Raw genomic sequence first — 26,375 nt, 5'->3', positions numbered from 1 at the left:
CTCATTAGCACTCTTCAAGAAAAATCTTGATGATTGAATGGGAAATAGGAAATTCAACCCGGGGATCACCTCTGTGGCTCTGCTCGACAGTGGCACAGGAAAATAATTTTCTTGGGTGGCAAAAGCCAGGGTGCCTTTTTGGCTGGGCTTGTATAGGCCCCAGGGCTGATAGCCTAGTACTTGCCTATGAACCTATGAACCTACGAATGCATCTACTCCTCCTCAAATTTCTTTGGACAGGCTTCTTTGATTCGGGCTATTAATCTTTTTAGTAGAGTAGTTTCCAGTAAAATAAAGATGGATGCCTCCTTTCCTGAAGAGATTCAAGATTCTTAAAATGAACAGGAAGGTGCAGGGATGGATTCATGGTTTTGTCCTCAGATTTCAAATTCAAACTCAGAGGGGAGCTCATTTTCTGATTCTCCCTGTGGGGGTAGCTCTTTTTCTGAGATTATTGGTTAAATGTCCCATTGTTTTCAGTGGAAGGATACTGTGGGTTCTCAGTCCCTAAAAAAATTACTATTAGTTGTTAAAAAAGATTTTCCAGGACCTACACCCATTCCTCCTGTCCACTCTGCTTTAGAGGATCTGTGTCTTACTGCCTTCATATTTCCTGATAGCCAGCCAGCAGTCCTTAAAAAGGCAGATAGGAATTATAAAGCTCCTCAGTCTTTTAAGTTTTTACACACTATTCCCAAACCTGTCCCAGCAGCTATAGCCTTGGCTGAGTCGTCTGCTGCTAAGCTCTTAGTTAATTCCAATCCTACTGTTTTCTACTAAGTATGGGACAATTATTGATCAGTATGAAAAAATAATATATATTTCTGCTTTAAATAAATTATTTTCTTGTATTGCATAGGTAACTACTCATTGTTTACAGTGTAGGCATGACAATGTTGATACTTCTTCCAAGGCTGTGGCCAGTTGTATGCTTTTAAGGAGGTTTGCTTGCCTGCATTTTAATTGTCCAAGGGATTCTCTTTTTCCTCATCCAGTTTTGGCAAAAACAGAATACACAGAATTCAGGTTAACAGACATTTAAGGAGAAGTAGCAAGGAGGTTCCAAAACTGACGTCTCAAACCTTCCAAAACCAACATCACTCCAACAAGTCTGAATGACTTTTCAAGAGAACTTATGAGCCCCACCTACCCTGTCCCTCTTTGTCTTCCAGAAAGTCTGAATTTCCATTTTTCTGTTTGGCAACAAATTAATTCAGACAAATAGGATCTTAAAATCATTCATCAGGGTTACAAATGGCAGTGGAAGGAAATTCCTCCTTTCTAGGGGGTCATTCCTTATCCTGCAGATCAGACTGTTTTGTTTTGATCTATTCTTCAACACCTGCTGTCCCAGGGAGTATTAGAAAGGTTTCCCCCTTGTCAGGTGGGGAAAGGGTTTTATTCAAGGATGTTCCTAGCCCCAAAGAAAGAAAACACTTGGAGATCAGTTATGGATCTTTCTTTCCTAAACTTGTTTGGGATAGTGCTCAAATATAAAATGATTTAACTTCACAACCTGTTGCCTCTTTTTCCTTTCTCAACTTTCCTGGTGACACTTGTCATACAAGATGCTTATCATCACATTCCTATTCATCCAGACTTCAAGCATTTCTTAAGGTTTTGTGTGTCTGGATCACATTATCAGTTCTCTGCCTTACCCTTTGGACTATCCACTGCACCAAGAGTGTTTAAAAAGCATCTAGCTGCTCACTGCAGGCTACAGAGTATCCACATGTTTCTGTATTTAGATGACTTGCTTATTTTTGCAGAGTCTTTTTAAAACATCAGGAATCTCTGTCTTGGGTGAGAGATCTGCTTCAAAAGCTGGGATTCCAAGAGAGCATTCAAAAGTCTTTCTTGACTCCCTCACGCAGGATTGTGTTCCTTGGATGTCAGCTAGATGGCAACCATTTTAAATGCCAGGACCGGCAAGAGTGAGTCCCAAGATACGGAGACTGAATGGCTGAAAGATCAGACTTATATACTACATCCAAAATGTTATTTCTCAGAATATTCCCTTTTCTCAGAGGTATGACAGTCTCAGAGATGGTATATATACGTTCAGGAGGTCAGGGGTGGGAAGTCTGAAGGAGAAGAGCGGTCTTCAACATTTGCTCTTGTCCTGTGCTTTTGGTCTTTTTTTTATTTGGGCTTGTTGGCACTCAGCATTCTGAATGTAAATATTTCAATAGGGAGCCTAACTAGACACCTAATTTCAATGAGCTTTTCTTACACAAGAAATAAATAGATCTTTTGAAATATTTCTGTGTTTTCTACTCAGACTTCAGTCACTGCAAGGGAATACCTCAGGATTTTGTGTCTCATTGCATCTATGATTCTCATGATACCCTGGTAAGGCTTCACACGGGAAAGATAATGTCAACTTACTTTATCTTTTCAGATCTCACTAATGGGGCTTGTCAAAAGAGAAATCACTTGGTGGAGATAAAAGATATCCTTAAATTATGGTCCTCTTCTTCCTTCATTCTTCAAAGCAGTCATTCGCCACAGGTGTTTCAGACTTTGCTTGGGGAGCAGTTTCAGGAGAGATAAAAGGGTTGGGAGTGTGGAAAACCAAGGCCAGATACAAGCACATAAATATCAAGAAGAAGCTTGCAATTGTCTATACCATCTTTGAGCTGTGGCACCTCTTCAAGTGGTCACAGATAGTACCATAGTGATGTGGTACATCAACATGGAAGGGGGAACCAGGTCATACCCTTGTTGCAGACTAGCCATGTTAACTTGAGATATAGCTTCACAGGGCAATTTCACTCTACAGGCACTCAGAGTAAAATAGTGTGGCAGACAAACTGAGTAGGATCAGGGTAGACCCTCACAAATGGAAACTAGATCTTGTGGTCCTCTAAGATTTAATCCAACTGTGGGGAGTTCCTCAAGTAGACCTCTTTACCACCTCTCTGAACAATCAAATGATAAATTTCTGTTCCAGGACACCATGCAAGAAGGCCTTGAAGACAGATGTCTTTTCTTTTCTTTGGACAGGGATGTTCCTGTATACCTTTCTACCATTTCCACTAACATCTGGAATACTTCTGAAGATTCAGAAGGAATCCCACAAGAGCATTGCGTTGATTCCCTTCTGGCCCAGGCAAACTGTGGTTCTCCCCTTTTTTTGGAAATGGCCAGAGCAATCACCACAAGCTTCCCCAAATAATAGATTTGCTCACACAAGAACAGAGGTGTTTGATACATTACAACATCAATAATTTTCAGTTGATTGCCTGAACGATAGGGTGCTAATTCCTTTTAGGCACCTGTTTTCTGAGGATGTGCAGCAGGTACTAATGGAGGCAATAAAGTCTGCTACTACAAAATCATATATTAGCAAATGAAAAAAGTTTTCTAGTTGGTGCCAACATCAAGATAACCAGCACCCTTTCAGGGATAGTTGTTCTCTAGTTTTAAAATATTTGTGTGAGTTACTATCTATATGGCCTTTCTTATTACTCTTCCAAAGTTCAGTTATCAACCAATTCAGCATGTCTGCCCATGGATCCTCCTCAAGGTAGTTGCATGAAAAATTATCTTGAAAGAGGTTTTCCATAAGAGGCCTATATGTAAATTTGTGGCCCCTCCTTGGGATCTTAATTTTTTGATAGAGAAACTAACATTTACTCCATTGGAACCAGCTAATCTGGGTGACTTGAGGTCCTCTTAACATTGAAAACAACAATTGCCCTGACCTCTGCAAGAAGGGTATCAGAGTTGCAAACTCTTAAGGTGAGTCAATCCTATATCATTTTCCACATGGGCAGAATTTATTTGAGAACAAATCCTTTGTTTATGCTTAAAGTGGTATCTGAATTTACTTTAAGTCAAACTATTTCCACATTTTCTTTCCTGAACCTAAAAATGGGGCAGCACAGTGGTGCAGCTGTTAATGTTGTCATCTCACAGCAAGATGTTCTGCAGTCCAATTCTTGGCTGGGGTGTCTTCTGTGTGGAATCTGGATGTCCTCCCTTCATTCGGGTGGGTTTCCTCCGGGTACTCAGGTTTCCTCATACATTTCAAAGACAAGTGCCTGAAGTGATTGTCCCCAAGCCTCCACTGAAAATAGGCTCTGTCCTAGTTAGACTTTCTCGGTCAACAAATATTAAATAAATAAATAAAATGTCCAGAGACAACTCAGGTACTATCTTGACAAACTGAATGTTTCAGATTGGATCAATTGTTCATTTCTTGTAAAGGTAAAATAAAGGGACAACCAGTGTCAAAACAGACTATTTTCAAATGGTCACCTTTTGTTATACTCACCATGACAAATTTATTCAAGGCAATGTCAAGGCCCACAATGCAATGACTTTGTCTTCTTCTATACCTTTTTAGAACTTCTAGAAGCTGCTACTTGCTCCTGTCTGCATACTTTACAAAGCACTATAAGCCAGATTCCTTCTCCAGATCAAGATTATGCATTGCTAGGATCATTCTACAAAGGCTCCTGGACCATTCTCCTTCCACCTCCCAAATATAGTTAGCTGTGGTAATCTACCCACATAGCTAAGCTACTACAACAGTGATCAATATGGAGAGCATATTACAACTGTGTAAGTTTAACTTACCATAACAGTAGATGTTTGAATGATCACTGTTGCAGTAGTTGCTAACTCCATCTGTTGCCCTTGTTTTGTTAGTGTTTTTTTTTTTTTTTTTGCTATGGTGTGGACATTTATTTTTTGGTATTCTTAGACTTGTCCTTTCAGGGCTCAGCCTCTCTGCCTCTGCTGGCAGTAAAGTTCTGAAAGTCTTTGCTCCTATACTTGCTTTTGGTAAGCTCAGTTTGATCTGCTTAACAGTTTGGGTGAGTGGAAGGTAATCCAAAGCTTTGGGAGCTGGCTGGCTATTATATTCTTGGCAGGATATAACCCATATAAATAAGGATACTACAGCAGTGATCATTCGAACATCAACTGTCATGGTAAGTTCAGCTTATGCAACTGCACTTTTTCTAATGATCCTTGCAGATCAATAGCCCAGTAAATGCTGCTGAACCTATAAATAGATGGAGTGATGAGGAAAGATGTGATAAGGGCAAGAGATGCCTTGCAACAGCAATCAAGCAGGCACATCAGAGACAAAATCAAGAGCACTGAAATTACTTTTGGATGAGTTCAGAAGCTCATGACTGATCTGCTGACAAGAAATCTAAAACAAAGGATAAAAAGGTCACAGAGACACAAAACATTTAGCAAAAGGTATGAGAAAGACCCAGCAAAGTCAGGGTCTTGTACTGACAAGCTCAGAAAGCGGACAAAATATGGCATGTCTAAAACTAGTGAGGTTTTTTTATTGACTGGAATGCCCAGTAAGGACTTACAAAAGTAAAAGTAAAAAAAAAAAAAAAAAAAAGTATATATATATATATGCCATGTGTCTCCTCTAGTGTAGATTTAAGGTCTTTCTTTTAATTATTACTATCTGCTTGCATGAAGGGCATTCCATACTGGCCATTGAAGTTCGCTGCAGTACATGCAATATAATATACTTAAGGGGCATTGATCAGGGGATGAATTGCAAGTAACATATGGTATGCCTGCAAAATGGCTGCACATCAAAAGTTCTCTACTCATCTGTTTTACATGAAAAAGTATGAACACTCATATTTGAACTGATGCAAACAAAATGGCAACTAAGACTTACTGTAAAACTTGTTCCCTGTACAGACCAAGGTTGGAGACTGTGCCGCCCTTTCCTAGTTATATGCAACAACCCCATGGTCACCTTCAAAGTAAGGGATTCATTTTCTGAGGCACTTCAGTCTCAGAATTAGTATAGAATCACAACAATTTGCACATTTGTGTTGGTACAGTAGAGTGCCAAACACTCGTGACAAACATATTTACTGTGCCCCTTCCAATGCACTTAGTCTAAAAAAGAACATTGGGTTGATAATCAGCACAACTTCATTGACCAGAAAAGTAACTGTGAGAAACCAATGGCAATGCCAAGCAAGTTTCTTGGCTCAACAGCTGGAAAGGTATGTCTGAGGAAGGAACAGGTACTTTCTGACATTCTGTACTGAGCTGGTAAGGCCTAGCCTCAACTATAGTGTCCAGGTGTGGAGATCATTTATGGAGAAAGAGGCCACACTGGAGGATCAGGTTGACTGGAGGGAAACAAAGATGATGAGGGAGACATATCAAATAGGAGAAAGGGCTAGAAATAAATAAATGTTTTTCATAAACAAAAAGAGAGAACCTGATCTAGGTGCATAATATTGTAAAAGCAGTACTGAAGAGAATATAACAAACAGAAAGGAGAAATTTTAGATGAAAGAGCATAGCAAAGAAATGTCGACATTTAGAGAGAACTTCAAAGGGCAATAGATAAGGGAACACATTTTTCTTTGAAAGAGCAAAAGAGCCAAAAAAAATCCAAGGAGAAGGTTACTGTTAGCTGGCTGTTGGGAGCCAGAATCCGCCACATAACACAAGCACTCAGGTCACTCCAGAACAAGTACAAATATGACTCTGTCATTGTTCATGTTGGTGTGAATGACCTGAGATGTACATACCTGGACTAAATGAAAAGAGACATGGAAGAGCTCTCTGATCATGTAGCCCAGGTGGGTATGACACTGACCTTGAGTAGCATCCTTCCCTCACCTAGAATGATACCTCAGTATAAAGAAAAAAATATGAATTTAAACAATTGGCTAAGCTTCTGGTGTCATTCAAAGGGGATCCAGTGTCTGTCAGTCTGGGACGACATGCTCGAAAAGCCACATTGCTTCACAAGAGACGGCTTGCTCCTGTCACCCCTAGGCTTTTGAATACTGGCCAAGGCTCTTGCTGCCCCCATAATGCCTTTTTTAAGCAAGGCTCAAAAGTCAAACCCACCACTGTAAACAGCACAATTAACAAAAAACTGAGGGTTATGCTATTCAACGCCAGGAGTTTAAATCTCAGAATGCATGCACTCGAAGCACTTCTCAGTATGGAGAACATCGACATCTGTGCAGTAACTGAAACCTGGTTCAAGGCTCCAGAGAGCACCCAGCACTACTGGGCTACAACTCATACCACACGTTTTGGCCACAGAACATGGACCGAAACACAAAAGGAGGGGGTGTATCCATATTTATCAAGGATATCTGCACCTCCAGGTTAGTGGCACAGCATGATAACTCTGAAATCATCCATATGCAACTAACATCAGGCAAATCTACAATGCAAATTGTGGCCTGCTACAGATCACCCTCCATGACCTAGGACCACCACTCCGCCTTTCTGGAGACACTGGAAAACATGAAGGTCCTACTGAACACCCTGACACTGGGTGATTTCAATTACCCTACCATTAACTGGGAAAACTACATGAGTACAAACTCCCAGGCCTAGCGCTTCCTGGAATTCATCAACTCAAATGCCCTGGATCAGCTGGTAAACTCCCCTACCAGAGATGAAAACATATTGGACCTGGTCATCACCAACATGGGCGACAGATGTTCCACACCAGAGGTCAACCCATCACTAGTTAGATCAGACAATACACTAATCACTCTGGATGTCCACACCCCACCACCACCACCACCACCACCCCCAACTAAGGAAACCACAGTAAAAAACTTTTCTAAAGCAAACGTCACCTTACTTAAGACAGAGGTGGTAAGTTTCACAGCCCCCACGCTAAAGGATAATGCTGCCCAAGATGCAGAAACCTTTACAAATGCACTCTATGAGCACCTACAGGGATATGAGCACCTACAAGGATGCATGGATTGTGCCAGCCCTAGCAAAACCAAGACTCACTCCTCTAAGAGAAGGAAACCAGTCTGGTGGACCCCTGCCATAAACAGGTTATACAATAGAAGGAGGAAACTAGTTCAGAAAAAAAGCAAATCCCAAGAAGGAAAGACATCTGGGATCAGTATCATTAAGAAACTAAGGACCCTCATAAAATCATCCAAGGTTAACTTCGAAATAAAAATAGCCAAGGATTAAAAAGATAACTACAAAGCCTTCTTTAGCTATGTTAAGAATCTAAGTGGCAACTCGCAGATATGCACTGAGCTAGTGCAAAATATCACAAAATGTACTGAACCTACTGATATTGCCAACATCCTGGCTGATAGATTCTGTGCAAACTTCACCCCCCTCTCACCTCTAAAAGGTCCCACAACAATACCAGAAAAGTGTAGTGTCCCGGAAATCACAAACGCACAGGTGAAAACAGCCCTTTCAAAGGCCAAAAACACAGCATCAGTGGGGCCAGATGGTGTCCCAGGCTGCATCTTGCATGAACTACAGAATGAACTAACCCCTCACCTAAATATGCTGTTCAACCTCAGCCTCTCCACAAGCTATGTGCCCACAGAATGTCACACAGCAATGGTTATTCTGCTCCACAAAGGAGGGACCACAACTGACCCTGGTAACTATCACCCCATAAGCCTGACTAGCCTGGTCTTCAAGGCTATGGAGCACATCATCATGGAACTCATTAACAAAGACATTGGAAGCCTCCAAACACTTGACCCAACCCAGTTCATCTTTATTAAGAGCAGATCATGCCTAATAAACCTGGTTAACTTCTCCGAGACAGTCACCAAGGCCATAGACGAGAGAAAGGTGGTTCACACAGCCTACCTTGACCTCGCCAAGGCTTTCGACACCATTCCCCATTTGGATATTACAGAAAAACTCACCAGCCTTGACAGAAACCCCTACGTCACAAGATGGGTTGCCAACTGGCTTACAGACAGAACTAACATGGTAAGAATAGCGGGCTCCAGGTCCAACTCGAAACCAGTCACAAGTGGTGTCCCGCAAGGCTCGGTCCTATGACCCCTACTGTTTGGCATATACTTCTCAGACATACAGGCAAATACAGGAGGACTATGGCTAACTAAGTTCACCGATGACTGCAAACTGGGAGCAATAATTAACTCTCCAGCTGACATGGACATCCTCCAAAAGGGTCTTACTGAGATGGACACCTGGTGTCAAAGTCATGGCCTCAAGCGAAATGCCAAAAAATGCATAGTCATCCCATTTGGGAAAAACAAAACACCCATGAATTTCCACATAGGTGGCAGCCCCCTTAATACAGAAGGGGTAATAAGAGATCTGGGGACCCAGGTAGATAGTGATCTCTCCTTTGGCAATCATATTGCCAAAGTAGTTAGGAAAACCTACTATGTGGCCCATCTAATTACTAAAGGGTTCACATCTAGAAATAATGAGGTTATAGTGACCCTCTACTCGTCACTCTTAAGACCCATCATAGAGTACAATGCCCCATTTAAGATGTGCCTCACAAGACACTTCCAACAGCTGGAAGGACCACAAAAGTACTTCACCAAGAGGATTACTGGCCTCAGGCATATGTCCTATGCAGCCCGACTGAAAAAACTCTGGCTGTACTCAGTGGCATATCACTTACTCAGAGGTTATCTCTGCCTGACTTACAAAGCCATGTCCAACTCAGAATTGATGGACATGCTCCACCTAAAGAAATACAAGTCACTGCGAGCTACGCACGCTAGTGAGCTAAACCTCACCACAACAATAAGTAGAGCATGCTGGAGGGATAGATTCCTGTCACAGAGTCTTCCCATGCTTTGGAACAAAATTCCTAACTACATTAGGCAGAGCCCCTCACTAACACTCTTCAAGAGAAACTTTGACGAGTGGATGGTTAACAGAAAATACACCCCTGGTATCACTTCATTGGCTCTGCTTGACAGAGGCTCAGTTAATTAATCAATGGGGTGTCAAAAGCCAGCACACTCTGGCTAGGCTTATAAATGCCCTCGGGCAGATAGCCTAGTACCTACCAATGAACCTAGGATAGAGGGATAGCAATAACGTGAAGGTAAATGCAATTCACAGGGTACTAAGATAACAAGGCCTCTTAGCTGATTTTACTTGTGCTTATGGTTGGTTATGATAAAAGCATGATAGAGGGATAGCAATAACGTGAAGGTAAATGCAATTCACAGGGTACTAAGATAACAAGGCCTCTTTTTAGCTTTTTTACTTGTTGGTTGGTGAGTTATGATAAAAAGCATGATAGAGATATAAAATAAAGGTTGAAAAAAACAATTCACAAGGGTACTAAGAACAAGGCCTCTTAGCTGATTTTACTTGTGCTTATGGTTGGTTATGATAAAAGCATAAGATAACACCTAAGGCTGCTTTTATTTTTTTACTGCTGCTGGTTGGTATGGTTAAAAATGATATATGATAGATAGAATAACGTAATAAGGTAAATGCAATTCACAGGTAACTAGATAATAAAGGCCTCTTAGCTGATTTTACATGTGCTTATGGTTAGTTATGATAAAAGCATGGGCTTATGGTTAGTTATGATAAAAGCATGGGCTTATGCAGAAAGTACATGGATGAGGACATGCTTGTGGTGAGAAATACTGTCTGCTAGTAGGGTATGATAGTATCTTTTTTGACAGGTTGCTTCCAGTTTTTGACTCAACAAACTTTCTCTGTGGCATGGCATTGATGTTAGAGAAAGAAGACAGGTGATGCAGAGTTTGAATCCATTTTATAGATACTTTTCGGGTTGGGGATTGGTGTAATAACTAAGGTGTTTACCTCACAGACGTAACATATAGGATTTGGTTCTCACCCTTGAAAGGGACACTGTTAAGGTTTAAAATGACTTGCAAAGTAAGTTAGCCTGCTACTTATGAACCATCAGTTTCTATTGTTCCAATTTTCAACTGAAAAAAGAGAGATACAACAGGTATACTTTCTAATAAACAACAGCTTAAACACACAAAACATGTTTCAGTCAGGTCATTTTAGGGGAACTACTTGCGGTTTACTGTTGTAAGTAAAATTATGCTTCATATTTTGTTACCACAGTCTAACTTAAAAGGCTGTGCAAATCTCTTTCAGCTTAATAATTTATCTGAAGCTGTATTTGCATTTCAGCCACATTTGCTCAGAATGTTACTCATTTAATTCGTAGAGCTATGTATTGTTGCATACATCTCTTGTTTAGGATTATCATTGCATGTACAGTTTGCATATATTAATAATACTACTGTTCATTTCTGAGAAGGAATAATACTAAATAAAGCATGCTTCAGATGTCCCAAGGAAAACAAAGTAAAAATAAGTTATATCAAGAGAGATTATAAACAGGCACTCTGTTTTGTCAAGAAGTATAAAGTAAGGTAGTGCTAAAAGTCATAAAACCTTAATTTCAGCACAAATTGGTTTTGCTATTCACAGGTGCTCAAACATGTATTCCATATAAGTATCCTGTTAGCAGCGTGAACTTCCATTTGTGACCATTTGCAACTTGAATGACTGTAGCTGTCCTGGTTTTTTAGAACCAAAAAATGAATATGCCAGACTATGTCACAGCATTTTCTTTTCACCCCCCCCCACAGGCAGCCAAATAGCATCCGGTGCGAATATTATATATCAAAGAGACTACTGCACAGGCAATGTGGCGTTTGCATTCACAAATAACTACTGGTATTTCTGGAACTATGTTATTGTTCCTGTTGTTGCCTGGGATATTAAGGATGCAAAAGTTGTCTGCCGACAGAGAGGTTGTGGATTTGTAATCGCAGCATCAACCTACATTCAATATGGACATAAATCAGCTGTGTTAGATATACAATGCAATGGGACTGAAGGTTCCTTATCTTACTGCCCACAGTCTGTTGTTGAGCCTGTTGGAAATCCATCTTTGATCTACCCAGCTGTAAACTGCAGTGGTATGTATCACTATAATTAGTGCACTTTCATGTGAATACATAATTTAGTATGATATGCCTTAAACTTATTGAATGTGAAGGTCATATACTGAACTAATAAAGGTTAAATCTGGTATCTAATCCTCTAAAGGAGGACTTTATTATGCCCAGGATTGATAACTGGGATGGAGTCAGACACATTTATGATAGGGTTTCTTCATGTCTACTAACTATCTTTACATCAGAAACTATACATTTAAGGTTCATTCTCCTATAAGTGCATTTTTCTTTTTATTTCAGATGCTTCCAGTGAATCAGGTTTCAGTAGACAAAGCACTCTACTCAAATAGTATATAGGTTCATAGGTAGGTACTAGGCTATCTGCCCGAGGCCATTTATAAGCCTAGCCAGAGTGTGTTGGCTTTCGCCGCCCCATTGATTAATTAACTGAGCCTCTGTCAAGCAGAGACAATGAAGTGATACCAGGGGTGTATTTTCTATTACCCATCCACTCGTCAAGGTTTCTCTTGAAGAGTGTTAGTGAGGGGCTCTGCCTAATGTAGTTAGGAATTTTGTTCCAAAGCATGGGGAGTTTCTGTGACAGGAATCTATCCTTCCATCATGTTATATTTATTGTTATGGCGAGGTTTAGCTCACTAGAGCATGTGGATTGCAGTGACTTGGATTTCTTTAGGTGGAGCATGTCCATCAAATTTGTGTTGGACATGGCTTTGTAAGTCAGGCAGAAATCACCTCTGAGTAAGCGATATATCACTGAGTACAGACGGAGTTTTTTCAGTCGGGCTGTATAGGACATATGTTTGAGGCCAGTAATCCTCTTGGTGAGGTGCTTTTGTGGTCTTTCCAGCTGTTGGAAGTGTCTTGTGAGGTACATTCCAAATGGGGCATTGTACTCTATGATGGGTCTGATGAATGATGTGTAGAGGGGCACTATAACCTCTTTATTTCTAGATGCGAACCCCTTAGTAATTAGATGGGCCACATAGAAGGATTTCCTAACTACTTTGGCAATATGATTGTCAGAGGAGAGATTACTATCTACCTGGGTCCCCAGATCTCTTATTACCTCATCTGTATTAAGGGGGCTGCTGCCTGTGTGGTAATTTGTGGGTGTTTTGTTTTTCCAAAACGGGATGACTATGCATTTTTTGGCATTTAGCTTGAGGTCATGACTTTGACACCAGGTGTCTGTCTCAGTAAAGCCTTTTTGAAGGATGTCCGTGTCAGCCGGAGAGTCAATTATTGCTCCCAGTTTGCAGTCATCGGTGAACTTGGTTAACCATAGTCCTCATGTATTTGCATGTACTTCTGAGAAATATATGCTGAGCAGTAGGGGTCCCAGAACCGAGCCTTGCGGGACACCACTTGTGATTGGTTTAGAGTCGGACCTGGAGCCCCGCTATTCTTACCGTGTGAGTTCTGTTTGTAAGCCAGTTGGCAACCCATCTTGTGATGTAGGGGTTTATGTTCAGGCTGGTAAGTTTTTCTATAATACTCGAGTGAGGAATGGTGTTGAAAGCCTTGGCGAGATCAAGGTAGGCTGTGTGAACCACCTTTCCCTCATCTATGGCCTTGGTGACTGTCTCGAAGAAGTCAACCAGGTTTAGTAGGCATGATCTGCCCTTAACAAAGCCGAACTGGGTCGGGTCAAGTGATTGGAGGTTCCAAGTCTTTTTTAATGAGTTCCATTATAATGCGCTCCATAGCTTTGCAGACAAGGCTAGTCAGGCTAATGGGCGATACTTACCAGGGTCAGTTGTGGCCCCTCCTTTGTGGAGTGGAATAACCTTTGCTGTGCGCCATTCTGTGGGCACATAACCTGTGGAGAGGCTGAGGTTGAACAGCATGTATAGATGGGGGGGGTTAGTTCATTTTGTAGTTCGTGCAGTACGCAGCCTGGGACACCATCTGGCCCCATTGATGCTGTGTTTTTGGCTTTTGAAAGGGCTGTTTTCACCTGTGCTTCTGTGATTTCCAGGGCAGTACACTTTTCTGGTATTATTGTGGGCCCTTTTGAAGGTGAAAGGGAGGTGAAGTTTGCACTGAATCTATCTGCCAGGATGTTGGCAATATCAGTAGGTTCAGTATATTTTGTGCTATTTTGCACTAGCTCAGAGCATATCTGCAAGTTTCCACTTAGATTCTTGACATAGCTAAAGAAGGCTTTGTGGTTATCTTTCAAATCCTTGGCTTATTTTCTTTCAAAGTTAGCCTTGGATGATTTTATGAGGGACCTTAATTTCTTACTGATACTTATCAGGGATGTCTTTCCTTCTTGAGATTTGCTTTTTTTCTGAACTAGTTTCCTCCTTTTGTTGTATAACCTGTTTATGGCAGGGGTCCACCAGACTGGTTTCCTTCTCTTAGGGGAGTGAGTCTTGGTTTTGCTAGGGATGGCATGGTCCATGCATCCTTGTTGGTGCTCATAGAGTGCAATTGTAAAGGATTCTGCATCTTGGACAGTGTTTCCTTTAGCGTGGGGACTGTGAAACTTACCACCTCTGCCTTAAGTAAGGTGAAGTTTGCTTTAGAAAAGTTTTTCACTGTGGTTTCCTTGGTTGGGGATGGTGGTGGGGTGTGGACATCCAGGGTGATTAGTTTATGGTCTGATCTAACCAGTGACAGGTTGACCTCCGGTACAGAACACCTGTCACCCATGTTGGTGATGACCAGGTCCAATATGTTGTGGTAGGGGAGTTTACCAGCTGATCCAGGGCATTTGAGTTGAGAAATTCCAGGAAGCGCTGGGCCTGGGAGTTTGTACTCAAGTAGTTTTCCCAGTTAATTGTAGGGTAATTGAAATCGCCCAATAATCAGGGTGTGCGGTAGGACCTTCATGTTTTCCATTGTCTCCAGAAAGGTGGACTGGTGGTCCTGGGTCATGGAGAGTGATCTGTAGCAGGCCACAATTTGCATTGCAGATTTGCCCGATGTTAGCTGCACATGGATGATCTCAAAGGTTTCATGCTGTGCCACTAACCTGGAGGTGTGGGTATCCTTGATGAATATGGATACACCTCCTCCTTTTGTGCTTCCGTCCGTGTTCTGTGGCTGAAATGTGTGGTATGAGTTATAGCCCAGTAGTGCTGGAGTGCTCTCTGGAGCCTTGAACCAGGTTTCAGATGTTCATTGTCTTTCATTGTTGCAGTCATTGCTATTGGGTTATCCTGCTGGCAGGCTACCCGCAGTCGGCCTGAATTCCAAAGTCTTGGTCCGGCATTGGTTGCTGTTGCCTCTTCCCTGACGTCAGTGCACCAGGGGTATAAAAGATGCAGCCGATGCCATTTTCTTCAGTCTTTCTTGCCGCACGGTGCCTAAAGCAGAAGCAGTTCGCAAGTGCCGGTCGGCCGACTCCTGAGATTTTCATGTTCGAATTTCAGATCCAAAGTCTTCATTTAAAGCTAAGTACCCCATTGGGGAAACTTTTTTCTTGCTCCAGACCGATATCAGAAAAAGTTAATAACTGTATTTCTTGTGGGAAGCAAATACCTCATAAAGACTTCTATTCTTATTGTATTCCTTGCCTAGGCCCTGATCACAACATTGCTAATTGTAGGTTTTGTGCCAGATTTAACCAACGCACTATTAAGCGTTGGTACGATTTTGCATTTCACTATTTTGGCCAAAGATTTAATTATACAATGTCGTTGGACAGCCATCCGACTACCACAATTCACAAGAAATGCAAGGAAAAGGAAAAGGACAAGCATCCGAGGACCAAAACTGACGAAGCGGCTTCTTCTAAGCCAGTCGCCGGTTCTCAGTGAGGTGCTTTCGCAGCCCCTGACGCCTGCTACCTCAGAGCCGCAGGCCGCTTCCGACTCCCACGTGGAGCCGACTAGGCCACTGGAAACTCAAGGTATTGGACACTCGGAAAATATTCCATCAGATGGGTCTGGAGCAGCTGAGCAGGCATCAGCTTCTGAGGGTGTTTTCAGGCCTACACAGTTATATGTAAAACCAACTACAGTTTCAAAGGCAAAGACTAAAGCACCACTAAAGACAAAGAAACAAGTTCAGCAAGCCCATGGACAGGCCTCCATGCTTAAAAAACAGATGCTCAGAATGGCGGAAGACCTAATTACTTTGATCAGGGGTTCCCATCCCCCTCCAGATAAGAGGCCTAGGCAAGAGACAGAATATGAATCCTCAGATCAGGTTTTCATTTCCTCTGACTCCTCTTCTGAACAGGAATACTCTCTTCCTCCCTATGAGGATTCTGATGCTGAAGAATCTATCCCTTCAGCCTCTCCTCCTGAGGATTATTCTTTTGGGGAAACCCTGCATACCATGAGGGAGCACTTCCACTGGGAGAGCCAGGACTAATCAGAATCAAAGAAAAGGCTCAGAGATTTTCTTTTACTACCTCAGCACTGGCATCTTGCTATTCCCCCTGTGTTAGACATTGTAGATGATGTATTTTCAGAGTCCGGCCTGTCTCCTGACTCTTTACCCCCCACACCTGTTAAGCCAGACAGATACTACAGGGTTCCAGATTCACATACATTTCTTTATAAAAACCCTGCTGCTGATCCAGAAACTATTTCTAAGGGTCCCAAAGGGATCAAGGCTTCCACTGCAAAAAACCCTATCCCCTCTGATAGGGATTCAAGGGCACTAGACAGATGGGGGGAAAAAGGTTTACACTTCCACTACCTTGGCTGTGAGGGCTTTAAATTGTCAATTTCATATGCTTAAATATCAGCAATATTTAATGTCACTGCTTAAACAGAAAATGTTGACAAATTCTGAATGTGCAGAAAATAAGGAAATGCAGGATTTATTGCATGCAACTGAACAAGTGGGAAAGCATACTTTGCAATGTGGTTTTGATTCTCTGGAGCCTCTTGCAGGGCCGCTGTTACGGGATCTGTCATTAGGAGGCATGCTTGGTTAAAGGAACAGAATCTGCCTGATCATGTCAAAGCAAAATTATTAGATGCTCCATTACAGCATGATACTTTATTTGGTGTTAAAGCAGAGGAGGTCTTGAAGAAAATGGAGGACAAAGCAAAATCTATGCAGACAGTAAAGGATTTCTTACAAGTGCAGCCACCCAGATTTAGCAGGAACTGGCCTATAAAGAACTGGTCCTTTCCAGTGTCAGACAAGCCACAAAGAGGCAGATACAGATGCCCCAGAGGCAGATCCCAGCCCCAACGCTCATACAGGCCTTTACCTCCAAAAGTGGAGAAGACAAATCACAGCCATACAGGAAACAGTCCCAATGACTTTCCTCTGCCAACACCAAGCACTTATGTTTTGGCAGCCCCCTTAGGGGGAAAATTAGCACTTTTTTCTCAAAATTGGCACATGATCACCAGGACAAATGGGTCTTGAATATAGTGTCCCAGGGCTACAGGTTCCACTTTCATACCCTGCCAAGGGCAAAAGGTATGCCAGACTTGCCACACAATCAATGGGCAGAGGCATAAAAGCAAGTTTCATCCCTCGTGGACATGAGGGCCATTCAGAGAGCACCACAGCACGAGCAGGGACAAGGATTTTACTCAAGACATTTCTTGGTACCCAGAAAGGACAAAGCCTGGAGACCAATACTGGACCTGTCTATTCTAAATACATTTCTGGATGTTCCAAATTTCAAAATGTTGACTCTGCAGCAGCTTCTGCCCATGCTGGGCAAGAAGGCTTGGCTGGTATCTTTGGACCTAAAAGAGGCATACCTGCATGTCCCAATCGACAATCTTGCAGAAGATACCACAGATTCTTAGCTGGCTCAATGCACTACCAATTCTCTGCACTGCCCTTTGGCTTATCTACTGCACCCAGGGTTTTCACAAGATGCCTGGCACCAGTAATTGCATTTTGCAGACAAAGAGGAATTCAAATATATCCTTACCTGGACGATTGCCTTATTCAAGCAGAGAGCAAGGACATTCTACTAAAGCATCTGGCATTTGTAAAAAGATTATTAATTTGCCTAGGGTACACAGTAAACAAAAAGAAATCAAAACTAGCACTCTCTCAAGAGATAATATTCCTGGGTGCAAGCTTAAATACATCTTCCCAGATGGCTTATCTCATGCCAGACAAACAAAGGCATCTGACTTCTTACTTCAAAATGTTGTCAACAAAGACCTAGTTATTTGCAAGAAAAATTCTGCAGGCATCGGGCTTCATGGCATTCTGCTAATTCCATATGCCAGACTGCATATGAGGAAACTACAATGGTATCTAAAAAGTGTTTGGACTCAACATTTCCACAGCCTGAAAACATTAATTACTCTCATTCTCTGCCTGCAACAGGAGTTTCAATGGTGGGCACAGGCCTGTCACCACAACAAGGGGCAGCCATTCACTTTACCCACAGCCAGGCAGACACTAACAACAGATGCATTGGATTATGCCTGGGGGGCCAACATGGCAGGAAAATGTATTCAGGGCACATGGGCCGCATGCCAAATGCATCTTCATATCAATCAAAAAGAGATGCTAGCTGTTCAGAATGCCCTGACAGCTTTTAAGGATCTACTTCATCCAGGACAACTACTGATAAAGACGGACAATACTACAGTCATGTGGTACATAAACAAGCAGGGAGGCACACATTCCTACCCCCTCTGCAGACAAGCTATGACTTTGTGGGACACAGCATTGACTTTTCAAGTTCACCTGCAAGCACAATTCCTGCCAGGAAAAATAAATATTCTGGCAGACGAACTAAGCAGAAACCTCATGGATCCCCACGAGTGGAAACTGGATCCACAAATCTTCAGCATGATAACAAGGAAATGGGGATGCCCAGACATAGATCTATTTGCCTCTCCTCACAACTGCCAACTACAGAGATTCTGCACAAGGACTTATCACAAGCAAGCATGGAAAGTGGATGCCTTATCCTTCAGCTGGAAAAACCTAACAGTATATGTCTTTCCTCCACTGCCTCTCCTCCCCAAGTTACTCCTAAAAGTCAGACAAGAGAAGCCAAAAATGATACTGATTGCCCCAGACTGGCCACGCCTGCACTGGTACCCAATACTAAAGAGCTTGTCTCAAGGTCAAGCCTGGACATTGCCTCAAATTCCTCACTTACTGACCCAGCAAAACAATCAGATCCTGCACAGCCAACTCAGGACCTTAAATCTGGCAGAATAGCAGATAATGTAGCCACTCAGAACATTCCTCTCTCTAAAGCTGTGATTCCTAGGTAGGTACTAGGCTATTGGCCCTAGGGCCTATATAAGCCTAGCCAAAGGTGCGATGGCTTTCATCACCCAAGAAAATTATTTTTCTGTGCCACTGTCGAGCAGAGCCACAGAAGTGATCCCAGAGGTGAATTTCCTATCTCCCATCCAATCATCAAGATCTTTCTTGAACAGTGCTAATGAGGAGCTTTGTTTGATATAGATAGGTAGTTTGTTCCAGAGTATGGGAAGTCTCCGGGACAGGAATCTATCCCTCCAGCATGTTCTGTTTATTGTGGTGACAAGGTTTAGGTCCCTAGAGCGTGTAGCTCATAGGGATTGGGATTTCTTTAAGTGGAGCATGTCTAAAAGCTCTGGGTTTGACATAGCTTTGTGTGTTAGGCAGAGGTCGCCTTTGAGTAGGCGATATGCAACAGAGTAAAGCTGCAGTTTTTTGAGATGGTCTGCATAGGGCATCTCTTTGAGGCCGGTAATCCTCTTTGTGAGGTATTTCTGTGGCCTTTCCAGTTGTTGTAGATGTCTTGTGAGGTACATACCAAAAGGGGCATTGTACTCTATAATGGGTCTAATGAGTGACGAGTAGTGGGGAACAATGACCTCTTTTTTCCTGGATGAGAAACCTTTTGTGATGAGGTGTGCCATATAGAAGGATTTCCTGACTACTGTGCTGATGTGATTATCAAAGGAGAGACTACTGTCCACCTGTGTCCCAAGGTCTCTTATCACACTTTCGGTGTTAAGTAGACTACCACCTATGTGGTAGTTCATGGGTACTGAGTTTTTACCAAAAGGAATGACAATGCACTTTTTGGCATTGAGCTTGAGGCCATGGCTTTGACACCAGGCATCTGTCTCAGCAAGGCCCTTTTGTAGGATGTCTACATCTTTTGAAGTTTTGATTATGGCTCCTAGTTTGCAGTCATCTGCGAACTTCATTAGCCAAAGACCTTCTGTGTTGGCCTGTACTTCAGAGAAGTAGATAGCAAACAGGAGAGGACCCAGGACTGAACCCTGTGGTACTCCACTTGTCACTGGTCTGAAGCTGGATTTGGAGTCTGCTACTTTCACAGTGTGGGTTCTGTCAGTGAGCCAGTTGCAATCCATCTTGTAACATAGGGATTTATACTTAGTTTAGTGAGTTTATCTATAATTCCAGAATGGGGGATGGTGTCAAAAGCCTTGGCGAGATCTAGATAGGCTGTGTGAACCACCTTACCCTCATCTACAGCTTTGGTGACTGCTTCAAAGAAATCTATCAGGTTTAGGAGACATGATCTGCCTTTTACAAACCTGAACTGGGTGGGGTCCTGAGTTTGGAGATGACCAATGTCATTGTTTATAAGTTCCATAATGATACGCTCCATAGCCTTGCAGACCAGGCTCTTTAGGCTAATGGGGCGGTAATTTCCAGGGTCTGTTGTGGCTCCCCCTTTGTGGAGTGGGATAACTGTCACTGTGCGCCATTCAATGGGCACATAGCCTGAGGTGAGGCTATGATTGAACATGGTACTTAGGTGGGATGCAAGTTCGTTCTGTAGTTCATGTAGAACACAGCCTGGGATGTCGTCAGGTCCCATGGATGCTGTGTTCTTGGCTTTGGATAGTGTGTTTTTTACCTGTGCAGCCATGATTACAGGAACTCTGCATTCTTCTGGTATAGAGATGGGCGCTATAGGGGATGACAGAGGAGTAAAGTTAGCACTGAACCTATCTGCCAGAATGTTGGCAATATCCGTTGGTTCTGTATATTTCATGCCATTGTGCTGTAACTCAGAGCAAATCTGAGTGTTGCCATTGAGATTCTTGACATAGCTATAGAATACTTTGTGGTTGTCTTTAGAGTCAGTGGTGATTTTGTTTTCATAACTAGCTTTGGAGGATTTTATGAGGGATCTCAGCTTCTTACTGAAGCTGACCAGGGAGTTTCTCCAATCATGGGATTTTACTCTTTTTTGCAGCAGTTTCTTTCTTCTGTTGTAGAGTTTGTTTATGGCAGGGGACCACCAGATTGGCTTCCTTTTTTAAGAGGATAGCATCTTGGTTCTGTTAGGGATTGCACAATCCATGCACTCATGTAAGTGCTTATAAAGTGCATTTGTGTAGGATTCAGCAGTCATACCTCTATTGTCCGTCAGCATGGGTGTCGTGAAGTTTGCCACTTCTGTCTTAAGAAGCATGATTTTGGCTTTGGAGAAATTTTTTACTGTGGTTTCCCTAATGGGGGTGGGGGAGGGATGTAGATGCCTAGGATGATTAGCTTATGGTCGGATCTGACCAACGAGGAATTAACCTCTGTTGTGGAGCACCGGTTGCCCATCTTGGTAATAACCAGGTCTAGGATATTGCTGGCCCTGGTTGGGGTGTGGATAAGTTGATCCATGGCATTGGAATTAATGAATTCCAGAAAACATTGACCACAAGAGTTGGTACATGAGTAGTTTTTCCAGTTAATGGTAGGGTAGTTGAAATCGCCCATTATTAGGGTGTTAGGTTGTACCCTAATAGTTTCCAGTGTATTAAAAAATGAGGAGTGGGAATCCTGGGGCATGGTGGGGATCTGTAGCAAGCTACAATTTGGATTGCGGTCTTGCCCAGAGTTAGTTGCACTTGGATAAACTCGGATGCATTATGCTGAGCAACTAGCCTGGAGGTGTGGATATCCTTAATGAATATGGACACACCTCCACCTTTAGTGTTTAGGTCCAGGTTAGGTAGCCGAAAGGTGTGGTATGAATTATAGCCTGGTAATGCAGGGGTGCTCTCTGGAGCCTTGAACTATGTCTCTGTCAATGCACAGATGTCGATGTTCTCCATTTTAAGGAGTGCCTTGAGATAGTGCATTTTGAGGTTTAGACTTCTAGCATTGAGTAGCAATACCCTCAGATTCTTCTTGCCTGTACCTGTTAGGGTGGTGAATTTGTCATTTGAACCTTGCCTAAAAAAGGCACTATAGGGGTGGCTAGAGCCTTAGCCAGTATCCGGAATCCCAGGGGCGACAGGTGCAGGCCATCTCTGGCAAAGCATCGTGGCTTGTCGATCATGTCATCCCAGGCAGACAGATACTGGATCCCCTTAGAATGACACCAGAAGCTTAGCCAATTGTTGAAGTCAATCATTTTGTCCTTGTACTGTGGTATCATTCTGGGTGATGGCAGGATGCTACTCAGGGCTAGGGTCATACCTGCCTGGGCTACAAGATCGGACAGCTCCTCCATGTCCCTTTTCATGTAGTCCAAGGAGGTACTGTCAGGTCATTCACACCAACATGGACAATGACAGAGTCATATTTGTACTTGTTGTGGAGTGACCTGAGTGCATGCATTATGTGGTGGATCCTGGCACCCAACAGGCAGTTGACAGTGACTTTCTCCTTGTTTAGTCTGGTGAGTGGAACATCAGCGTGCCTGACTATAGAGTGACCTATGACTAGAGTGTTGGGTACATTGTTATGCCTTATGGGCTGTGGTTGAGTGGCACACTGAGTTTGTGGGCTATGTGTCATTTGGGTTGTGTTGGGGGGTGGAGGTTGCTTGTGTTTCTGCTTTGGAGGTCCCTGTTGCTTGGGCAGGTTTTTACTGAGAGCCTCCACGAATGTAGGTGTGTGTTTTGTGTTTCTATGTGTGTGTTTTGGTGGTGTAGGTTTTGAGGGACTATGTGCTGAGTGTGGTGTGGTGCAAGTGTTTACCTTCTCCTCTTGACTGTCTAGTCCAGTCTTGGGTGAAGAGAGCTTTGCTTCCAGTTTGGCTATATAAGTGCATCTCTCACAGGTTGTAGTGTTGGGTGGTAGGAGGAGAGGGTTGTCTCTGTACATGAGGCAATTACTACATTGCCCCAAGATGCCCAGATTCATCAGGTAGATAAGAGAAAACACCAGGGGCTGACCCTTAGACATGCCTGGATAGGTGCTTATTTGTTAAGTACTAGAAACTGTTTTCCTCTAGACAGTGAGGAAAGTTGAGTGCTGTAGTAATTTGTAGCTTATTTAGTGCTTACAATAAGTTCTGAACAAGTGCTGAAACAAAAAACTGGCTAGTTCTAAGAAACAAAATTAAGCTAGAAGGCTTCCCTCCAACACAGAAAGGCTTGGGCCCTAGAAGCCTACAAATAGTCCTGGACACAGCAAATCTATATCCAGGCTAGACTACCCACAGGAAAGGCAGGAAACAAGCTTAGATTTTTTTTTTTTTTTTTTTGTGGAAAGAGAGAAAGGAGTAGCAGAAACTAAGCTGATTGGCCTTCTCAAATGTTCTCCCTGTACTGGGTAGTATGAGGTAATGACACTAGACTGGAAGGGGGGTCCCAGATCAAATTTACACTAGGGGCGGGCAAATGCAAAGCCACCAACTATAAAAACACTATACCAACAGGGAGGGAAGGTGGGAAACAAACTGCAGAAATGTTTCTCACAGCTGAAAAGCAGCAGTGAGCCTTTAAATGAAAGTTTTAAACAGCTAAAGGAGCCTCTAAAAAAGGAGTTTAACTGTAACAAGTTATCAGAAACAAACAACCCAACAGATGCTTAATAAAAGTGGACAATTTCCAGTTAATACCTCACACTCAGTGAAACTAGCTAGAAAAATACACAGTACACAGTGCTATAAATAACAAAGAAATAAAGAACAAAATAAACAAAAACAGGATACTTAATGTTATATATTATAGTTCTGAGTTTCCTAAGTGTCCTTCCTTTGATTAGCTCAGTGTGAAATGGCAGAACACTCGCAACTGAACTTCTTAGGTAACAGAAAGTTGAAATCTGAGACAGCTTTTAAGAAAGAAATCTCAAAATAACCAATGAGGTGCTTAGTCTAAGCTGTAGTCCAGGCGACCTCAGTCAGCCAATGACCTCAAACAATTCTCTCTCACTGAAATGCCTGATGGCTTTGGCTAAACCAAGATGTCCCTGAATTATGTGCTCAGACACACAGCCTCCACAAACACTAGGCCCAAATACAAGCCTGAATATGGAAATGCTACAAATATCCCCACTACTTAGAACAAACTGCAGAAATGTTTCTCACAGCTGAAAAGAAGTAGTGAGCCTTTAAATGAAAGTTTTAAACAGCTAAAGGAGCCTCTAGAAAAAAGAGTTTAACTGCAACAAGCTATCAGAAACAAACAACCCAACAGATGCTTAATAAGAATGGACAATTTCCAATAAATACCTCACACACAGTGAAACTAGCTAGAAAATACACAGTACACAAAGTGCTATAAATAACAAAGAAATAAAGAACAAAATAAACAAAAAAATGTTATATATTATAGCTCCAAGTTTTCTCAGTGTCCTTCCTTCGATTAGCTCAGTGTGAAATGGCAGAACACTCACAACTGAACTTCTTAGGTAACAGAAAGTTGAAACCTGAGACAGCTTTTAAGAAAGAAATCTCAAAAGAAAATGGATGTCATTTTGGAGGCCAGGAGGCCCAGTACCAGAAAATCTTATGCGGAGAGATTCTATGCTTGGAACCAGGCACAAGGGATTGACACGTTTGTACCAAATATTCCTCAGATTTTGCAATATTTAACTGAGATGCTGGACAAAGGCCTATCCATTTCATCAATTAAGATCCACACTTCTGCTATCTCAGCCCATTACAATACAGAACCACCTATTTTATCTCACCCATTAATAAGGCAGTACCTCAGAGGGGCCAAAAACATAAGACCTCCAAGGAGAGCACCAATACCTGCATGGGACCTCAATTATGTCTAGGAAAAACTCATACTGCCTCCTTTTGAGCCAGCCGCAACAGCTGATATAAAATTCTTATCCTGGAAAACCACTCTGCTCCTAGCAATAACTTCTGCAAGACAAGTCTCGCAGTTACAGGTACTCATGGCTGTGGAACCTTTTATCATTTTCCCTTAACCAAACCATTCACTTGCCTACCATTTATCCAAACCCACAGAACAAGGGTGAGAGACTTCTGCATTCTTTGGACATACACAGACAGCTACACTTCTACTTGGACAGAACTAAAGCTTTCAGAAAGACTGAGCAACTTTTAGTGGCATATACTGCAGGATCACAAGGAAAGGATATCTCAAAACAGACTATTTCAAAATGGATAGGCCATTGCATTCATTTCTGCTATTCCCAGCATGGCAAACCAGTGCCTAAGGGCATTAAGCCACATTCAACCAGAGCAGCAGCCACTTCAGCAGCCTTCCTCAGGGGAGTACCAACCAAGGACATATTAGAGGCTGCAACTTGGAGTTCAGTGCACACTTTACAATGCACTACAACTTACCTCTTTACTCTAAATCCAGAGCAGGCTTTGCCACTGCAGTTCTGCAGGGCCTCATAGCCACTCCTAATTCCATTTAGACCCAGCCACCCAACCTCAGCTTTGGGATTCAACCCAATAGTAATGACTGCAACAGTGAGGAACGATGAACATAGTACAGTTGTGTACCTACCATAAATGTAGATGTTCGAGTGTATTCACTGTTGCAGTCCAGGTTACCCACCCTCCATCCCCCTTTCACTGCTGGGACTTCTCTGTACTTCCCTATTCTATACAACCTATGTGGTGTATTTGCTTGTAGATGAAGGTAATGTTTATATTAGTGCATGCTTTTTTATTGGCATAATTTTTAGCCTACCCTTTTGGGGGCACCTGACATCTGGGGCAAGAAAAACTGAAGAAAATGGCGTCGGCTGCATCTTTTATACCACTGGCGCAGTGATGTCAGGGAAGACGCGACAGCAACCGATGCCAGACCAAGACTTTGGAATTCAGGCCGACTGCGGGTCCAATATTAGTGACTGCAACAGTGAATACACTCAAAAATCTACATTTATGGTGGGTACACAACTGTACTTTACTGCACAGATGTCGATGTTCTCCATCCTTAGGAGTGCTTCGAGCGCATGCATTTTGAGATTTAAACTCCTGGCATTGAGTAGCATAACCCTCATTTTTTTACTTGTGCTGTTTACGGAGGTAGGTTTGAATTTTGAACCTTGCCTAAAAAAGGCACTATGGGTGCAGCAAGAGCCTTGGCCAGTATTCGAAAGCCAAGGGTTGACAGGTGCAAGCCTTCTCTTGTGAAGCAATGTGGCTTGTCAAGCATGTCATCCCAGGCTGACAGACACTGGATCCCCTTTGAATGACACCAGAAGCTTAGCCAATTGTTGAAATTGATCATTTTTTTTTTATACTGAGGTATCATTCTTGGTGAGGGCAGGATTCTACTCAGGGTCAGGGTCATACCAGCCTGGGCTACATGATCAGAGAGCTCTTCCATGTCTCTTTTCATGTAGTCCAGGGGGGTACATCTCAGGTCATTCACACCAACATGAACAATGACAGAGTCATATTTGTACTTGTTCTGGAGTGACCTGAGTGCTTGTGTTATGTGGCAGATTCTGTCTCCCGACAGGCAGCTAACAGTAACCTTCTCCTTGTCCAGCCTAGTGAGCGGGACGTCAGTGTGCTTGACTATTGAGTCATCTATTACTAGTGTGTTAGGTATGTTATTTCACCTT

The 26,375-nt window shown here is 42.6% G+C and overlaps 1 protein-coding gene across 1 annotated transcript in view; it reads left to right on the top strand.

Moving 5' to 3' along the window:
* Positions 1-26,375, top strand: part of LOC122815764 (deleted in malignant brain tumors 1 protein-like) — a 671,312-nt gene that overhangs the window by 187,739 nt on the left and 457,198 nt on the right. Inside the window, exon 4 of the mRNA XM_044088533.1 lies at positions 11,382-11,714. Coding sequence (XP_043944468.1) covers positions 11,382-11,714 — 333 coding nt within the window. The remainder of the gene's footprint in view (positions 1-11,381; positions 11,715-26,375) is intronic.

The sequence above is a fragment of the Protopterus annectens genome, chromosome 1.part1, assembly GCF_019279795.1.
Source record: "Protopterus annectens isolate FY-2018-M chromosome 1.part1, PAN1.0, whole genome shotgun sequence".
Taxonomy (NCBI): domain Eukaryota; kingdom Metazoa; phylum Chordata; order Ceratodontiformes; family Protopteridae; genus Protopterus; species Protopterus annectens.
This window is presented reverse-complemented; position numbering and strand designations above follow the sequence as displayed.